General features: G+C 42.3%; 1 protein-coding gene across 2 annotated transcripts in view; it reads left to right on the top strand.

The window, feature by feature from the left end:
* The first annotated feature begins 712 nt into the window (after positions 1 to 712).
* The window catches only part of LOC111178220 (leucine-rich repeat and guanylate kinase domain-containing protein), a 118,639-nt gene continuing 103,528 nt past the window's right edge, over positions 713 to 15,823 (top strand). Inside the window, exons 1-3 of one of the 2 annotated variants that reach the window (XM_022580738.3) lie at positions 713 to 1,238; positions 8,687 to 8,794; positions 12,372 to 12,453. In XM_022580738.3, the coding sequence (XP_022436446.3) occupies positions 924 to 1,238; positions 8,687 to 8,794; positions 12,372 to 12,453 (505 nt within the window). In that variant the 5' untranslated portion in view covers positions 713 to 923. The remainder of the gene's footprint in view (positions 1,239 to 8,686; positions 8,795 to 12,371; positions 12,454 to 15,823) is intronic. The other variant, XM_089917006.1, reaches the window with a different exon arrangement.

Raw genomic sequence — 15,823 nt, 5'->3', positions numbered from 1 at the left:
GATGAGGGTGACTTCCCCACAAGGATCTCTATTGTCATCACTATGGCAATAATAGTTACTATAATTTTCATTCTGCTTTTCTATACAGTGTCTACTTTGTGGAGCTCAAGGCTATGGGATTTGGGTTACATGAAATCACGCTAGCATAAAATCATGCTTTGAAATCTTGCAAGAGTATTTTAGAAAACTGCAAAGAGAACCTATGCAACAAAATAAAACTAATTACCAATGCAGGTCATTGACTAATACAATTATTTATGCGATGCTAATAGCTTTACAGAGGCTTTCGGATACAGTGTCAGTTTGACAGTCGTTTGTTTGTCTCTGTTTGGATTGTTAGACCACTGCCAGTTTTTCTACCCAAGGACATGGCTTATCATTTAGGTGTAAAAATGTAAGTTAACTGCCAACCAACTCTCAGTCGTTGTCCGGTAGTTTCTCTTTATTATCCGCAATATGGACAGGAACCATGCCTTCTATTTCATTTATGCGCACTGCGCTCTGCATAGAGTAAAATTTCAGTGTTATTAGCTCTCAGACAGACAGCTTTAGAGACACCTAACACTAACTCTGCGTAAAGAGCCTCCGTGAATGAAGTAGGATAGGGTGCTCACCGGTGATCTCAGGGCGGGATGAAAAAGATCTAAGAGGGGCCTCGTGGTTGAGGGAAAACAGTTGAACACAAAAAAGGGGGTGCAGAGAAAAAAGGTGAAAAACGAGCAAGACAAGCAAAAAAAAAGCAAAGCTAGCGATTACACACACACACGCACGCACGCACGCACGAAAGGAAAGGAAAGTCGTGCACCAATGGCAGCGCAAGCTGAAAGCGAGGACCCAGGGAGGGGCGGAGACTACAGCCCCCAAAATCCCTTGCGGCGCCTCCTCCCCTGGCGTCAGTCTCCTAGGCAATCCCGGTAAATAACATGGCGACCTCCGGGAGAGATCCCCAGTTGCCGAAGCCTTCCTGTCTCCAGGGAGCCGTGAGCAGTTCACGAACTGGAGCCCAGTCGAAACTGCTGCACTCAGAAAAGGAACGTCAGTCTCTCTGGTCTCCTTTTCCCATGGGGCAGAGACCGAAAAATACTTTTCGCAAAACCTCCTCCTACCTACTCCAGCAGCTCATTCACTGCTCTCAAGAGTCGGACGTGGACAGAGATTACGAAGACCAGGAAGAGGGAGAGGACGAGGGCAAAGTGGAGTTCGAGGAGTCTTCAGAGTCCGAAATGCTGAATTTTGAGGTGTGCCTTCCCCCCACCCCTTACCCCCTCACTTCCTTCTCCAGCGGTCGGACCCCTCACCAGCCTGCGGCTGAGCCCATTCCTAGGGCTCCTTGCCTCCAGGAACGCCTCTTCCTTACTGCTCTGAGACCCCCCCTCTCTCCTTCCCATTTCTGTTACCCGGTTTCCTCACCCTTTGCCTGAAATATCTTCAAGTATATCCTTTATTTTTCGTTAGCACATTTGATTTCTTAAGAGTCAAGTTACACAGCATCGTTGAGGAAAAAGTACCTATTTGTATGGGAGTTATGGCTTGACAGTGTTGTGAATAGACAGACTTCTACTTCTGCACCCCCCGCACCTTTTCCTCATGACTGTGAAATACTCCAACACTCTCCCCGATGAAGGAGTCCCTTCATCCTCCTTCCTCTAGGAAAAAAAAAAATTACCCTTTTGAAATAATCTAAGTGCTTCCTCAAAGACCAAGTGACTTGAAAGTTTTTATATATTACTTCTGCCAGGGGTATATGATGCATTATACAAACAACACACACTGCTCACTGTGAGAGTATTTCAGGATGTGGGGAATGTTCCCAACATTCCCACCTGTAATGCCTTGTTGGCAGCTTGGCCTTTCACACTAATACAGATTCCCTCTTTTCTACAATACCTCTTCTAAACATGACCCAGCTCCACTTACACCTATTAGCATCCTGTTCCTTCCTTAGCCCTTTGCCTGCCTTCTTATCCCTTTCCACTTCACATCATGTCACTTCTTTCTCTTGGCTTTCTTATCCATTATTTGCTTTCTTTTTTTAAAAAATTTTTATTGGAGTATAGTTGATTTACAATGTTGTGTTAGTTTCAGGTGTACAGCAAAGTGAATCAGTTATACATATATCCACTCTTTTGATTTGCTTTCTTTTGATAAACTGTTAGGTTTTCCTCTTTGTCTTGCCTGCCAAGAAACATAACTTTTTTTCTTAATTCAGTATTTTTCTTAATTTCAGTAGTTTTTCTTTAGATTAGGTTTTTCTCTTCCCTTTCCTCCTTCTTCACAGTATAAATTGCTTCAAATTCTTTTCAGAAGTAGATATAATACAGAGAAATAGAAAGTTTCCAACATCCTGTTCTGTGATATTCTTCTGGCATCCCCTCTGCATCATTGCACCTTTTCCTAGTCACCTTTCTTTCCCCCTTGAGGCCAAACAGGTTTCTCTTTGTTATGCCTGTTCTCTTTCACCACCCCCTTTCCTCATTTGTCTTATTTTTTCTTGTTCTCCCCTCTGTAACTTGCAGTGTCTTCTGTTACTCTGATTCTGCCACTGACTACTTACATTGTGTCTCCACTTGGGTTCCCTTCTTTTGTAATGTCCTTTTGTTCACTTTCCACATTTGGCCCATTTTTTTCCACCCTCATCCCCCCATTTTGTCTTCTTCTACCTCCTTCTACATGGCCTAGTTACACATCAGTTTTGCTTAAAGTGGACCACAGAAAATTACTACTTATTTTGTTCATCTTTTGTTGATTTACTTTGCCATGCTTAACAGTGACTACTGGAAAACTGTAGCGATGTTTTTACAACTTTGAGGTGTTTGTATGGCTTCCACCCCAGAGGAATTAACAAATGAATCACCAGGTTATTCTAATTAATGCATGTTCTTCAGCTGTGGGGTTCATTAGTACCATTGTTAATCTGTCTTCAATATGCCATTAACAAACCATAGCGGGAGGGGGTTGACTTGAACTAGTTAATCCTTTTTGGCTTGTAGGCTTTTGTGTGGAAAAAGTTTATTATTTCTTCTATTTATATTCTAAAATTAGTATTTGTTTTGTGTTCTCACATTCTCTTTTACCTTTTTATAGTGTCTCATATGTTTTGATATGCTGAATAAACCAAAAAGTTTTAAGAGGAAACATTTGGGCTTTTATGTTCAGTGATTTATTTTCCATATCCTAGCCCGATTAAGATTTATAATGCTCTGATGGTCAAAATGATTATTAAGTGCCTATAATGTAATTAGCCTCAATGAACTTGAGGGAGTTAGGGCAGACCAGCTGTTCAGAATATTGCCTTTGGAATTCAAAGATCTGTATAAAGCCTTTTGTTTGTTGTGAGATTTTGAGCAAGTTACTCATACTCTCTGTGTCGCATCTGCTCTACAGGAATTATAATACTATCTACCTCATGGAGAGCTGTGAAAATTTAATGAGATCCTATGTGTAAACTACTTAGCACAGTATATTATTTACACTGTTACTAATCCAAGTAATAACTTACCTGTTCTTATCTACTAACTACAGCCCATCAGGTGACTTCATTAATTTAGCCTTCATTGAACAAGCATTCACAAATGATTGCTATATTGGAAGTACTCTGACTCTACAGGGCAGAAGAAATGTCTGGGCCTGTGATATGTTTCTGCTGCATGGAAACCACTCCAGTAACTTTATGTGGATGATAATGCCTGCTCATTGGATAGTTATGAACATCAAATTTAATGGGAAAGTCTATGTTAAAGTTCTTAACATAGTGTCTGATACAGTGCAGGCTCTCAGAAAATTAGAGATGTAATACATAATAGCTACAGTAATGGTAGAAGAAGATGAGAGTATGACGGTCCCAGCTCTCAAGGTGAGATAAGAGTGAGTGTTCATCCTATGAAGAGATGTGTACAGATGATAGCCGGGTTGCAGGCATGGCGGAAGACTGGAAAGGAAGTCAACCCTTACTTGGGTGCAGAGGTGGTGTGTGGGCAGGCAGACGGCAGCTTTTCCAAGTGGTGGGTTATAGGTGAGAGCAGAAAAACAGATGAGGTGGGGGCCAGATTGTGGAGAGCTCTGTGCTGTTGTAGGGACTGTGGACTTGACTCTAAGCAGCAGGGAACTGCTCTTGTGGCCAAGGGAGGTTAGATAAGAAGATGGTGAGCCTGGAGGCAGGGAGATCAGTGCAAAGAGGAGCAATCTCTGGGGAAGAGACAAGAGTCTGGATTAAGGCAATGGGAATGGAAAGGAAGCTAGAGAGAAATACGTATTTAAAATATTTAAGATGAAACACTTACTAATTGAATATTGGAAGTCTAGGGTGACTGCTAGGTCTGTGGCGTGTTGCGGGGGGAATATTAGGGCCACTAACCACCATGGGAAACAGGGACAGGTGGAGCTGTGCATTCAAGAGTTGGGTATGTGAATCGTAGGCCTCTGGAAATCAGGAGAGGAGGGCTCAGGGTCAGAGACCTGGAAATCATCAGCATTGGAGTCTCTGAGATCATTCAGGAAGAGAAGAAAGAAGAGAAGGAGAGGGCCAAGAAAAAAACCCTGGGGGTACAGGTATTTCAGAGGCAGGCAGATGAAGAGGATTCAGGGGAAGAAACTGGAAAAGACTGGTAAGAGAAAAAGGAGACGGAAGAGAGCTGAACAGGAGGGAAGCCAGGGCAAGAAAGGGTGTTGAGAACATTGGCATGGGTTATGCCTCCAAGAGGTTAAGTGGGAAGAGGCCCAAAAAGGGCTCATTAGGGACCTCCCTGGCCGTCCAGTGGTTAAGACTTCGCCTTCCAATGCAGGGGGTGCGGGTTCCATCCCTGGTCGGGGAGCTAAGACCCACATGCCTCGCGGCCAAAAAACCAAAACAGAAGCAATATTGTAACAAATTCAGTAAAGACTTTTAAAATGGTCCACATCAGAAAAAAAAAAATCTTTAAAAAATAAATTAAACCCAACAAATTATTAAGCCTCAAATAAATATTTCTTTAAAAAAAAAAAGGGTTCATTAGCTTTGCCTATTTGACAGTCACTGTAGACCTTGGCCCATGTGGATTTTGTGACGTGAAGGCAGCAGCCTAAGTGAAGCAAGTTGAGGCGTGAATGGGAGGTGAACAAGGGGTAAACTAGCTTGGCTATTAAGGGAAACTATAGCTATAGCTAAAGGAACATGCAGGACTGAAGAGAGCCCTTGTAGGATGGAAGGGACTCACATGCTCGTAGAGCTGGAGAAGTGACAACTTGGAGAATGACAGTGGAGGGTGACCGGTTGAAACCACAGGCAAAAGAGGGCAGCATTGATGGTCCCTGAACACGGTCTCTGGGGAAACAGAGGGTGCTGGACCCTGCGTGTGGAGAAGGAGCCGACCTCCTCTGAGACCCCAGCAGGAAGCATCAGGCCAGGTGCACGATGTGGAGGGGCTGGTGTCTGGTCATTCCTACCTTGCCTCGGAAGTGGAAGCGAAGGACTGAGAGGGTCCCCTGCAGAGACTGAGGGCAAAGGAGTGGAGGCACCTGACAGCTTGAGGAGGGGGCTGGAGATCTCACCAGCAAGGTGGGGACTTGAAAGGCAGCTGAGGAAGAAGGCGACCGCAATAGCCCCATAGCGCCGAGGCCCAGCTAGAAGCTGACTTGAATGTGGCACCAGAGTGGGCCTTTCCCGCCCACTGAGCCCCTCGGGGGGAGAAGTAGTCTTGTTATTCATTCAGCCCGTGTTTTAGCACCGAACATGTATTAGGTACTGTATCCCTCCTCCCCACCTTACACTTTCGCTATTTGAACTCTATGTAGTTTCCCCAACGGGCTGTACTCGCCGTTGCCTTTGGGATCTTGTACATGTTGCCCCTTATACCTGCAATACCCTCTTGGCCCTCTTCTGCCCTTTCTTCCCCTTTGCCAGAGTAACTCACAACTTTGGGTTTCAGTGGTTCTCTCACCGAGGAAGTCTTTGCTAACCCCCTACTCCCCACTAAAACGGCCATAAAATGGGTGCCCTGCTCCTAGTGAAAGCACCCTGCCTACCTCTATTGTAGTTTATCAAACTCCTGAAGTAGTTTGTGTACTTGGATGACCTGTGCTTCGTACGCTGGGAAGATTTTTATCCCAAATGGATGATGAACATGACATAATCCCTGCCCCAAGGCAGTAGTTGAGCGTGAAGTTGATTCAGGTTTGGGTACGCATGGGGCAGTTGCAGTCAGGGGCCAAGGAGTCAGAGACTTGAGGGTAGAGAGACATTGAAATTGCCCATGGGAGACCCAGTAGAGAAGGAAGTATAGTCAGGAGGGGACAGATAGACTCTGAGGTAAAGGGAAGGCTGAACAGACCGGAGATTTTGTTGTGGTCAGAGACCAAGTTCAGTAGGTGTTGGAAAGGTGGAAGGATGGGCAGCTGTGGGAGCCGAGAACAATGGAAGACTTGAGGTCTGAGGTTTCTAGGGTGGAGCAGTTTAGCATGATGACTAAGTCCAGGGCATGCCCAGGGGAGTGAGTGGCTGAAGTTGGCTAGAGATCGATTTTAAGGTGTCTGGAGTTGAGAAAATAAAGGAACATGTATGTGTGCATGTACTTGAAATGGTCGGGGTGTTGAGTGGCTCTCCTTAGGGATTCTGAAACCACCCAAGATACAGATAGGGCTGGTCAAGGTCTGAAGATGACCAAAGACCAGAAGGGAGAGACATGACACTGACAAATGGCAGGAACCTCGAAGGATGTGTGAGGGGGTGGCCGTGAGGGGTCTTGCCTTGGGGCTTTGGGACAGTGCTGACAGTGTGTCCAGTCTCTGTATCAGTGGCTGTGTTGAGAAACAGATGTCCACCTACTGTAAATAAGGGACTCTGTAGTTTCTCGTTCCCAGGAAATGGAGGGGGTGGGCCACATGGAAAGTTTGGGAGGGAAGGTAACACTCTCACACCTCTACTCCTTCCCAGGCCTGCTATAAAAAATTGCAACTTTGTTTAGAAAGGTAGATCTCTTTCCCCCATTTTGTGAACAGGTTGATTGGTATGGATGAATAAGATGTGGAATTTCTGAATTCACCAATTTGTGCTAACAGCTGCCATTTATTGGGGACACTTGCTGTGTTCTAGGCACCAGGCTAAGAGCTTTATGTTATTTTTCATTCTCTCCAAAACATTAAGAAAAAGTAATAACATATCCTATTTACAGATGAAAAATTATGAGTCTCAGAGAAAACGTTATCTCCCAAAGTCATATATCCAAAATGGCAGATCTGGGGTTCAAACCAGCTGTGCAGTATCTCCGTTTGAGTGATATTTGCTTCTCTGGGTTAGTGGAAATGGGGGAGGAAAGAAAGCTCTTTACAGTAGCACAAGCCTGCATACTTATGTCCTTAGTACTAGAAGCCTGAGCAGCATCATTGGTCCTTGAATGAATATAGAAGACCTGAGAGAGTGTTTTGCCATCACAGTCCCTATACCAGTTACATTGGTTAGTAATATTGGCGTGACTGACGTGGTTACTTGTATTTTGTGTCCTCGTGCTGATGTTAGTGTGTTGGCCATAATGGAGCTGAAGGCAGCACAAACACAGCACTAGTCTATCTATTATATGTTCTATCTGTCATTATTGGGGGAGGGGTGTGTTGGGCCACCACTGGTCCATGGTGTCTATACACTAAGGGCCAAGCTCCTTCTACAAATGATATTACCCTTTTAATTAATCTTGTAAATTGTATGAATCCAGCAAAATTAGCCAGTACAAAGTGAACTGAGGACCTGTTTTCTCCAGCAAGAATACCAGATGTAGAGAAGTAATTGCCTTAATTTGATGTAACCATCCTTTGGGTTGTGGACAAGCAGTCAAGTGTAGTGGTTAGAACTGCCCTGGAGTCAGACAGATTCGGATTTGTATTCTGGCTCTGTCACATACTAGCTATGTGGTTTCAGGCAAGTTAACTTCTGTGAGCCTTAGTTTCTTCATTTGTAAAATGGAGCTAAGCGTACCTCCCTCAGGATTGTCAGGAGGATTAAATGAGTGGACCCACTGAGAGCTCTTAGCACAGTGCCCAGAACAGAAGCACTAAATCAACGTAGCTGTCATCACTAATATTGATGCTTCTACTGCTACTGTGTTAATTCTGCTTTGAATACCTAATACAAGCAACCACCTGAAAGTTCAGCAGCAATACATTGATTTGATCGGTATTTTCTTAATCATATGTAATACGTATGGGTCTTCAACACAGTTTTTTTTAAAATTACCATTTCCTTTATTTATTTATGGCTGCGTTGGGTCTTCGTTGCTGTGCACAGGCTTTCTCTAGTTGCGGCGAGAGCGGGCTACTCTTGGTTGCAGTGCACGGGCTTCTCATTGCAATGGCTTCTCTTGTTGTGGAGCACGGGCTCTAGGTGCATGGACTTCAGTAGTTGTGGCACGTGGTCTCAGTAGTTGTGGCTCGCAGGCTTTAGAGCACAGGCTCAGTAGTTGTGGCGCATGGGCTTAGTTGCTCTGCGGCATATGGGATCTTCCCGGACCAGGGATCGAACCCTTGTCCCCTGCATTGGCAGGTGGATTCTTAACCACTGTGCCACCAGGGAAGTCCCAACAACACAGTTTTCTTTGGTAAATTTTGGAAGGCTCAGCTCCCAGATATGTAATATAGTAAATAAGTGCTGGATATGATGAGGTGGATTACTTCTTTTCTAATGGAAATCCTTTCTTTGTCCGCCTCTCTGGTTTTTTTGCAGGGAGAATTTGATGGGGTCCTGAGAGAGGAGGTCGTGGCTGAGAAACTCTACGAACTGGGGCGCTCAGGCTCTGGGACTGAGCAGGCCTACCTCAGTCTGACTTTATCAGTGAGTATGAGAAGCTCACCATTGGCTGGCTACATCTTGACACTGGTGGGACCACATCCATTTTCTCTGGTACTCATACCTTTTTTGGTGGCCCCCAAATCTCAGAGTCTTGCATGTGATGGAGAATGGCGATGAGTTATTTATGTTTGACATCAAAGAGCCCTGGCCAGTCCAATAATCAGCCCCCTTGCCCCCCGCCAAGTTCCTTTGTTTTCATTTCCTTCACAGTCTGTTTCTTTCATCTTAAGCAGTCTGTTTTATAGTAATCAATGCTTTCCTTCCAGGAGGTTGAATTTGATTCTGTAAAACCAATCAAAAACTCTTTAAGAATTTTCTTTCTGATCAGTGCCAGGACTACAATTTATGTCTGAATCCAAGGGAACAAAATATTTTTGTACTGACTTTTTTCCCCCTAAGTATGTCAAGAAATCAGTAGCTGTGAGCTGTAGCTCACTTTCTAAAAGGTAGCTATGATGAAAGCGAAAAATGTATTGTTATTCATCAATTTTCAAGATTTCGATACCAGCACAGAATCTTTTTTTGTGTGTGTATGTATTTCTTTATCTATCAATATTATCTATTTTGCTTACATTTATATATGACATGAAGTTGAAAACACTTATTTTTTCCAAATTATTCTGAAATGTTTCTCTTTAACTAAAATATGGTATACTGATATATTCTTTACTGTAGATTTTTTTTTTTTTTGGATCCTTTTTTTAAAATTTATTTTTGGCTGCATTGGGTCTTCGTTGCTGCGCGCGGGCTTTCTAGTTGCGGCGAACGGGGGCTACTCTTCATTACGGTGCACGGGCTTCTCATTGCAGTGGCTCCTCTCGTTGCAGAGCACGGGTTCTAGGCACACGGGCTTCAGTAGTTGTGGCACGCGGGCTCTAGAGCGCAGGCTCAGTAGTTGTGGCGCATGGGCTTAGTTGCTCTGCGGCATGTGGGATCTTCCTGGACCAGGGATCGATCCTGCGTCCCCCGCATTGGCAGATGGATTCTTAACCACTCTGCCACCAGGGAAGCCCCTGTTTGGATCCTTTTTTGATGAAACCGGTGGCAAAAGGATATTTGGGAGTATAGTGGTATTTTATTGCAGTACCTTTTTGTATGTTATTGGCCATTTAGATTTGCTAAATGCCTCTTGTAGTCTATTGCCCATATATTTATTGGATTGTCCATCTTTATTAATTTGTGGATATATATTCTGGATATGTATTCTTTGTCAGATGTACACATTATCTTCTCCCAGTGGCTTGGTTTTTGACTCTCTTAATGATATCTCTTAATGAACAGAATTTCTTAAATTTGAGTGACATCAATATTTTTTCTTTCATGATTAGTGCTTTCTGTGTCCAATTTTAAAAATCTTTGCCTATAGAAGTATCATAAATATATTTCCCTTTAGTTTCTTCTAGAGGCCTTAATGTTTTATCTTCTACACTTCAGTGTATTATCAATTTTGAATTATTATTATTATTTTAACATCTTTATTGGAGTATAATTGCTTTACAATGGTGTGTTAGTTTCTGCTTTATAACAAAGTGAATCAGTTATACATATACATATGTTCCCATATCTCTTCCCTCTTGCGTCTCCCTCCCTCCCACCCTCCCTATCCCACCCCTCTAGGTTGTCACAAAGCACTGAGATGATCTCCCTGTGCTATGCGGCTGCTTCCCACTAGCTAGCTATTTTACGTTTGGTAGTGTATATATGTCCATGCCACTCTCTCACTTTGTCACAGCTTACCCTTCCCCCTCCCCATATCCTCAAGTCCATTCTGTAGTAGGTCCAGCACAGAATCTTGACTCTAAATTTATCATGAGAAGCTGTAAGAGCAGAGTACTCAGTATTTCAGCTTCTTTCCTCATTTTGTTTCTTTATAGTCCTAGAAAATTAATTTATTTCTTTTGCTTTCTTGTATTGTAAAGCATTAACTGCTCCTTGAAGGTCCACAGAGTAAATGCAGATATGTAGGTGAAAAAAACACACTGAAATTTTGCTACAGCACCCTAATTTGCCTCAAGCATATATAATTCATAGCAAGGCTGTTTTATCTTGGATTTGAACTAGTAAACTGTCCAACAAATGTTAAACCCTTTTTACCCATGCTGGTTTCATGGCATGTCCTTTGAGAACAGCATACGAAGGCTCTAATCTTTTACTGTTTTCACTTTACAGCATTTTATGGATGACTCAGCCAGTCAGGCAGTAATGTACAGGGACCCTGTGTGCATTGCACTATGTCAGACTTTGGAATGGAAGATAATTCCAGTAGCGGTACATCTGTACACAAGTCCTTTTCAATCAATACTCTACGTATATACGTAGTGCTACACCTTAAACTGATCTACAAGAAAGCACAATCCTTTAAATCTTATTTCAGCTAGATGGACTGAAGCTTCTTACTTTGCCACTGACCTCCTTACATTTGAGATATTACATGTTGAATTACTTTGCCCTAATAGCCTGTCTTACTGAATACACTTTCTTAGGGTTGGCCAGGTTAGTGATTTTTCCCGCCTTATGTCTTAACTTGTGTTGCACATAATTTTCTAACTTTCTCTAATTACTTGTGTACACAGTTTCTCTCCTACCCAAAGTCGTTAAGTTTCTTAAAGGCAAAATATAACTCTAGCCCAACACTGTACGTGTTTCTCATCATGCCAAGCTTAATGCCTTGTATGTAGTAGGTCATCAGTAATTTACTTATTATTGTTCTAGAGGCCTTTATTATCATTCTTATATTTGAGAACTTGCTTATCATGACACTTCGGTTCGCTTTTGCTTATCATGACACTTTGGTTGGCTTTTTCTGACTCTGACATCACAACGTAAACCAGTGACATGAGTCTTTGTTCCAAGGGACCAAATTCCCCTCCAACCCCTCGTGATGTTCACTAGAATCAAGATTTCATGGAAGGGATCTGGGACAAAGATTCAGGAGACTTGGAGCTGCTTTTGTGTTGCTAACTTGCTAAGTGATTTTAGGCTATTTACCTACCTCTTTGTACCTCACATTCCTCATCCCTACACTGGGGATAATCTGCCCTACAGATCTCACAGGTTTGTTTGATCAGATGAGATCATTGGGAGAGAGCTTTGAAGCCTGAGGAGGCCTAAGAAGTATTGTTATTAATGATCACTCGATTAGGTGTGAACTCTTCTAACATTTCATTTGAATTCTAGGCATTTGCTTTTTCTTTTCTTCTACTAGATAAAGGCTTTGGCTTTATTGCTTTTATGTGTGGGTTTTTTTTAAATATAAAACTCCGCTCTAAAGGTCTTCATGAACACTGCTTTAATTTGCCTTTTCACGTTGTGTATGTTCTTGCTAACAACACTAATTTTCCAAGCTATTATTTCCTTCAGAAGAATGCATTTTTTGATGGGGTTTGTAGTCTATTTTGAGACCCTATTGGTAGTAGGCTTCAGATTTTATTCTCTCACTTCTACTGTACTTTCAAAGGAAATTCTGGATTTCTGTCAACCTCTGTTTCCAGATGTCTTGAGAAGCCTGAGTACTCATCTGTTAAAGCAACATTAAATCTTTTACCTTTTATTTTCTCAGGATCTTGATTTAATTGACATTAGCATCCTCTGTGGATACATTCACCTGCAGAAGTTGGATCTTTCAGTAAATAAAATTGAAGGTATGTAATTGTCATTCTAGTAAGTCAGTGGATTGCTGAATTATTTCAAAATTTAAGCTTTGCAGAATGTAATATAGTTTAATACTACCAAACTTGATATAAGTGCTATTGTGGATCACTTTACACATTGATCCTCTGTCTTCCATGGAAAAAAAGCACCTATAACTGATGACAAAAGAAAAAGGCAGAGGTCAGCAAACATGCTACATTATGCGATGGTTGAGACCCACTCAGTGATATTAAAGAGCGTCAGATGGAATGTTTGCTTTGCTTTTTCCTTTCAAGAGATGGATCATTACTTCTTTAATGCCTCCTGAATATTTGATGATTCCCATTTCCTTCCCTCTTTTAGTTTATTCAGTGTAGATGAATTAGTTCTTTTATCCCCCTTTAATGGATGCTTTTCTTTATTTTGCATTTGCATCTACATCTTAATCCTGGCTAGCTCCTTCTGTTCTTCTTTGAACACCAGGGATTCAGAAATTTATTTTTTCCCCCTCTCTTCAATGTCTCCATATAGTTAGTGGGTTCTTACAAGTCTAACTCTGCCATTTGTGGTTCCATATAAGGTATCTGTTGTGATACCTTGCTCACATTGAATGAAATTAGTCACATTTTCTTCAAACCTTGATCCTTGTTTCTAATTTTCTGACCCTATTTGAAATTTCTGACCTGCTTCTTTCTTCATTGATCACCTTTCTGTTCACTTTAGCTTTTTTTTTTTTTTTTTTTTGCGGCACGCAGGCCTGTCACTGCTGTGGCCTCTGCCGCTGCGGAGCACAGGCTCTGGACGCGCAGGCTGAGCGGCCATGGCTCACGGGCCCAGCCGCTCCGTGGCATGTGGGATCTTCCCGGACCTGGGCACGAACCCGTGTCCCCTGCATCGGCAGGCGGACTCTCAACCACTGCACCACCAGGGGAGCCCCACTTTAGCTTTTTATAAGACGATTAAGTGTTGCTGATATGGACTTCTCTGATTTCTTCCTCCCATCTGACTACAATAATTAAAATTCACTCTTCTCAGTGGCTAAGAAGCATTCTAGCATATTTTAATTCTTAAAATGCTACTGTTTGAAAGGCTTTTTGTTAATTTTTTTCTAGTTTCATAAAAACTTCTTTATGGAAAATTACAAATGTGTACAAGTAGAGAGGTTTGTAATGAATATTCAGGTTCAACAATTGTCAGCCCATGGCCCATCTTGCTTCATCCATCCTTCCCAGGGTTATTTAAGACAAATGCCAGATATGTTATCATCGGAAAGAATTTTTAGTGTTAACGGCAGGCGCTCTCCCCACACCCCACACCTCCAAGATTGGTTTCATTTACTGGTTAAGGGATTGCAGGGTTGGGGAGACTCCAGCAATCTTTTGTGTGCGGCAAAGGGGAAAGAGATGTGGCTTCATACCCTTGCCCCTTGAGCAAGCAGTTCCTGATAGCAAATGAAGCTTTCCTCTTCAGATCAGTCTCCTTCAGTCTTTTATGTCCCCCTTTATTAACTCATCAAGTGTTCGAGAACTTATTGTGTGTAAGGCACAGTATATATTTTTCTTTTCAAGAGAACAGCTTTATTGATGACCTGATATGGACCAGATTTCAACTTGCATCAGAATCACCTGGAGGGGACCTGTTAAAACATAGATGCCTGTGCCCCACCCTCAGACTTTCTGATTCCGTAGATCTGGGGTGGGACTTGAAAATTTGAATTTCTGATTAGTTTCCCTGGAAGCCAGTACAGGACCACACTTTGAGAACCACAGTTGTAGACATGAGGAGCTCCTGCCATCTGGTGGACAAGGAGGTCACTACACCGAGTAGGGAGAGTTATAAGCCCAGCAACCCAGAAGGTGCATTTTTCCTATCAAAGTGACTCGAAAGCATTGAGCATCTACAAAGTGTGAAATGTACTCACCATCCAAGCGGTAGCTGCTGCTTTTGCTTCAAGACAGAGCTCCATGGTACAGCACTTACCTGCCCACAGAAAGATCAGCTCCAAGGGGGTATGGGGGTCCGTGGAAATTAAGAGGGTCGCGATCACCGTTGACAGATATGGAGCTGAGCTCAGATGGGACAAATAGGCAAAACTTGTAAAGCAATTACAGTTTCTTCTTAGCTTTCCTCTCACAGGCAGCCTTTGTGGATTTGCTCATGAATTCCCACCAAAGTGTTGATGTCTCAGTGTTCTGTTCCTCCTAGAACAATTTCATAGAAAAGACAGGCTAAAGAAGGCTGTGGTTTAGACCAGAGAAATAAAGTAGAAATTGGTGGAGATCTTCTGGCTTCTGTGACCCTGAGAAGGAAAGCTGTTGGGGGGATGGGGTCAGGGGCCCCTCACCTTTCTGGCTCTACCTACTCCAGGACAGGGCCCCAGTACTCAGCTGTGCTTCCTTCTCCTGGCCTGGGAGTGACTTTGTCACCTGGTGAAGGGTAGAAGCACCTTGCTGGGCCTCAGGTGTGGAGGCTTTGTTCTCCTCCAGAGGCCATCTTCTGAGGGGCTTTGATCACTGGGTGTGTGATCTAGAGTTAAAAGATGGGTGGAGAAGCAAGTTACAGGTAGAGACGGGGCTGTAAATCCTTGTCATGTGATTCTTTCTGAGCCTTTCCCTAATCCTCCTGCTGTCCCAAATTCCACCTGCTGTAAAGTCCCAGAACAAAGCAACATAATGCTTCACTATTTTTCTTTCTTTTTTTTTGTCCCCTGCATCGGCAGGTGGATTCTTAACCACTTAGCAACCAGGGGAGTCCCCAGATTGTGTTTTTAAAATCATTTTCTCATTGTTTTTCTATTTTATTTAAAAAGTTAAACTTTTATCTATATAGCTAAATATTGGTTATCAAAACTGGTATGTTTGATCTTATTCTGTTATCTTATTTTCTTTTTTTACATGTATCCGTGATTTCTTCCTTTTTTTTATTTCTTATTTTTTTATTGGAGTATAATTGCTTTACAACGGTGTGCTAGCCTCCACTCCATAACAAAGATGCTTCACTATTTTTATGTCGTGTATATATTTTCATTAGAGGCGAGTATTAGCACAATAGTCCTTGACTTAGTATTCTAGGTTCAGAACATTGGCTTGGGATAAAATGCAAAACTCAGACATACTTTTTAAGCAGTGCAAAATCACAGTAAAATAATAATAATTTAAATCACTTCAAATAATTAATGAGATTTAAGATTCAGTCCATCTAAAACAAAATTTAATTTATAACAAAGAATGAATTGTGGCACTTTTAGTCTTCCTGAAAACACCTAATGCAGCTATTTAGGGGCTAATTATCAAGAGGAATATCTCAGGCTTTAGTTCCTCCAAGGCTGGCTTTTTTTTTTAAATATCTTTATTGAAGTATAATTGCTTTACAATGTTGTGT

This window comes from Delphinapterus leucas, chromosome 9 (assembly GCF_059928025.1).
Source record: "Delphinapterus leucas isolate spDelLeu-1000000601 "Yukka" chromosome 9, BTC_Dleu_Yukka2, whole genome shotgun sequence".
Classification (NCBI taxonomy): Eukaryota; Metazoa; Chordata; class Mammalia; order Artiodactyla; family Monodontidae; genus Delphinapterus; species Delphinapterus leucas.
The sequence above is the reverse complement of the archived record's forward strand: the minus strand, read 5'-3'. Positions and strand labels throughout refer to the sequence as shown.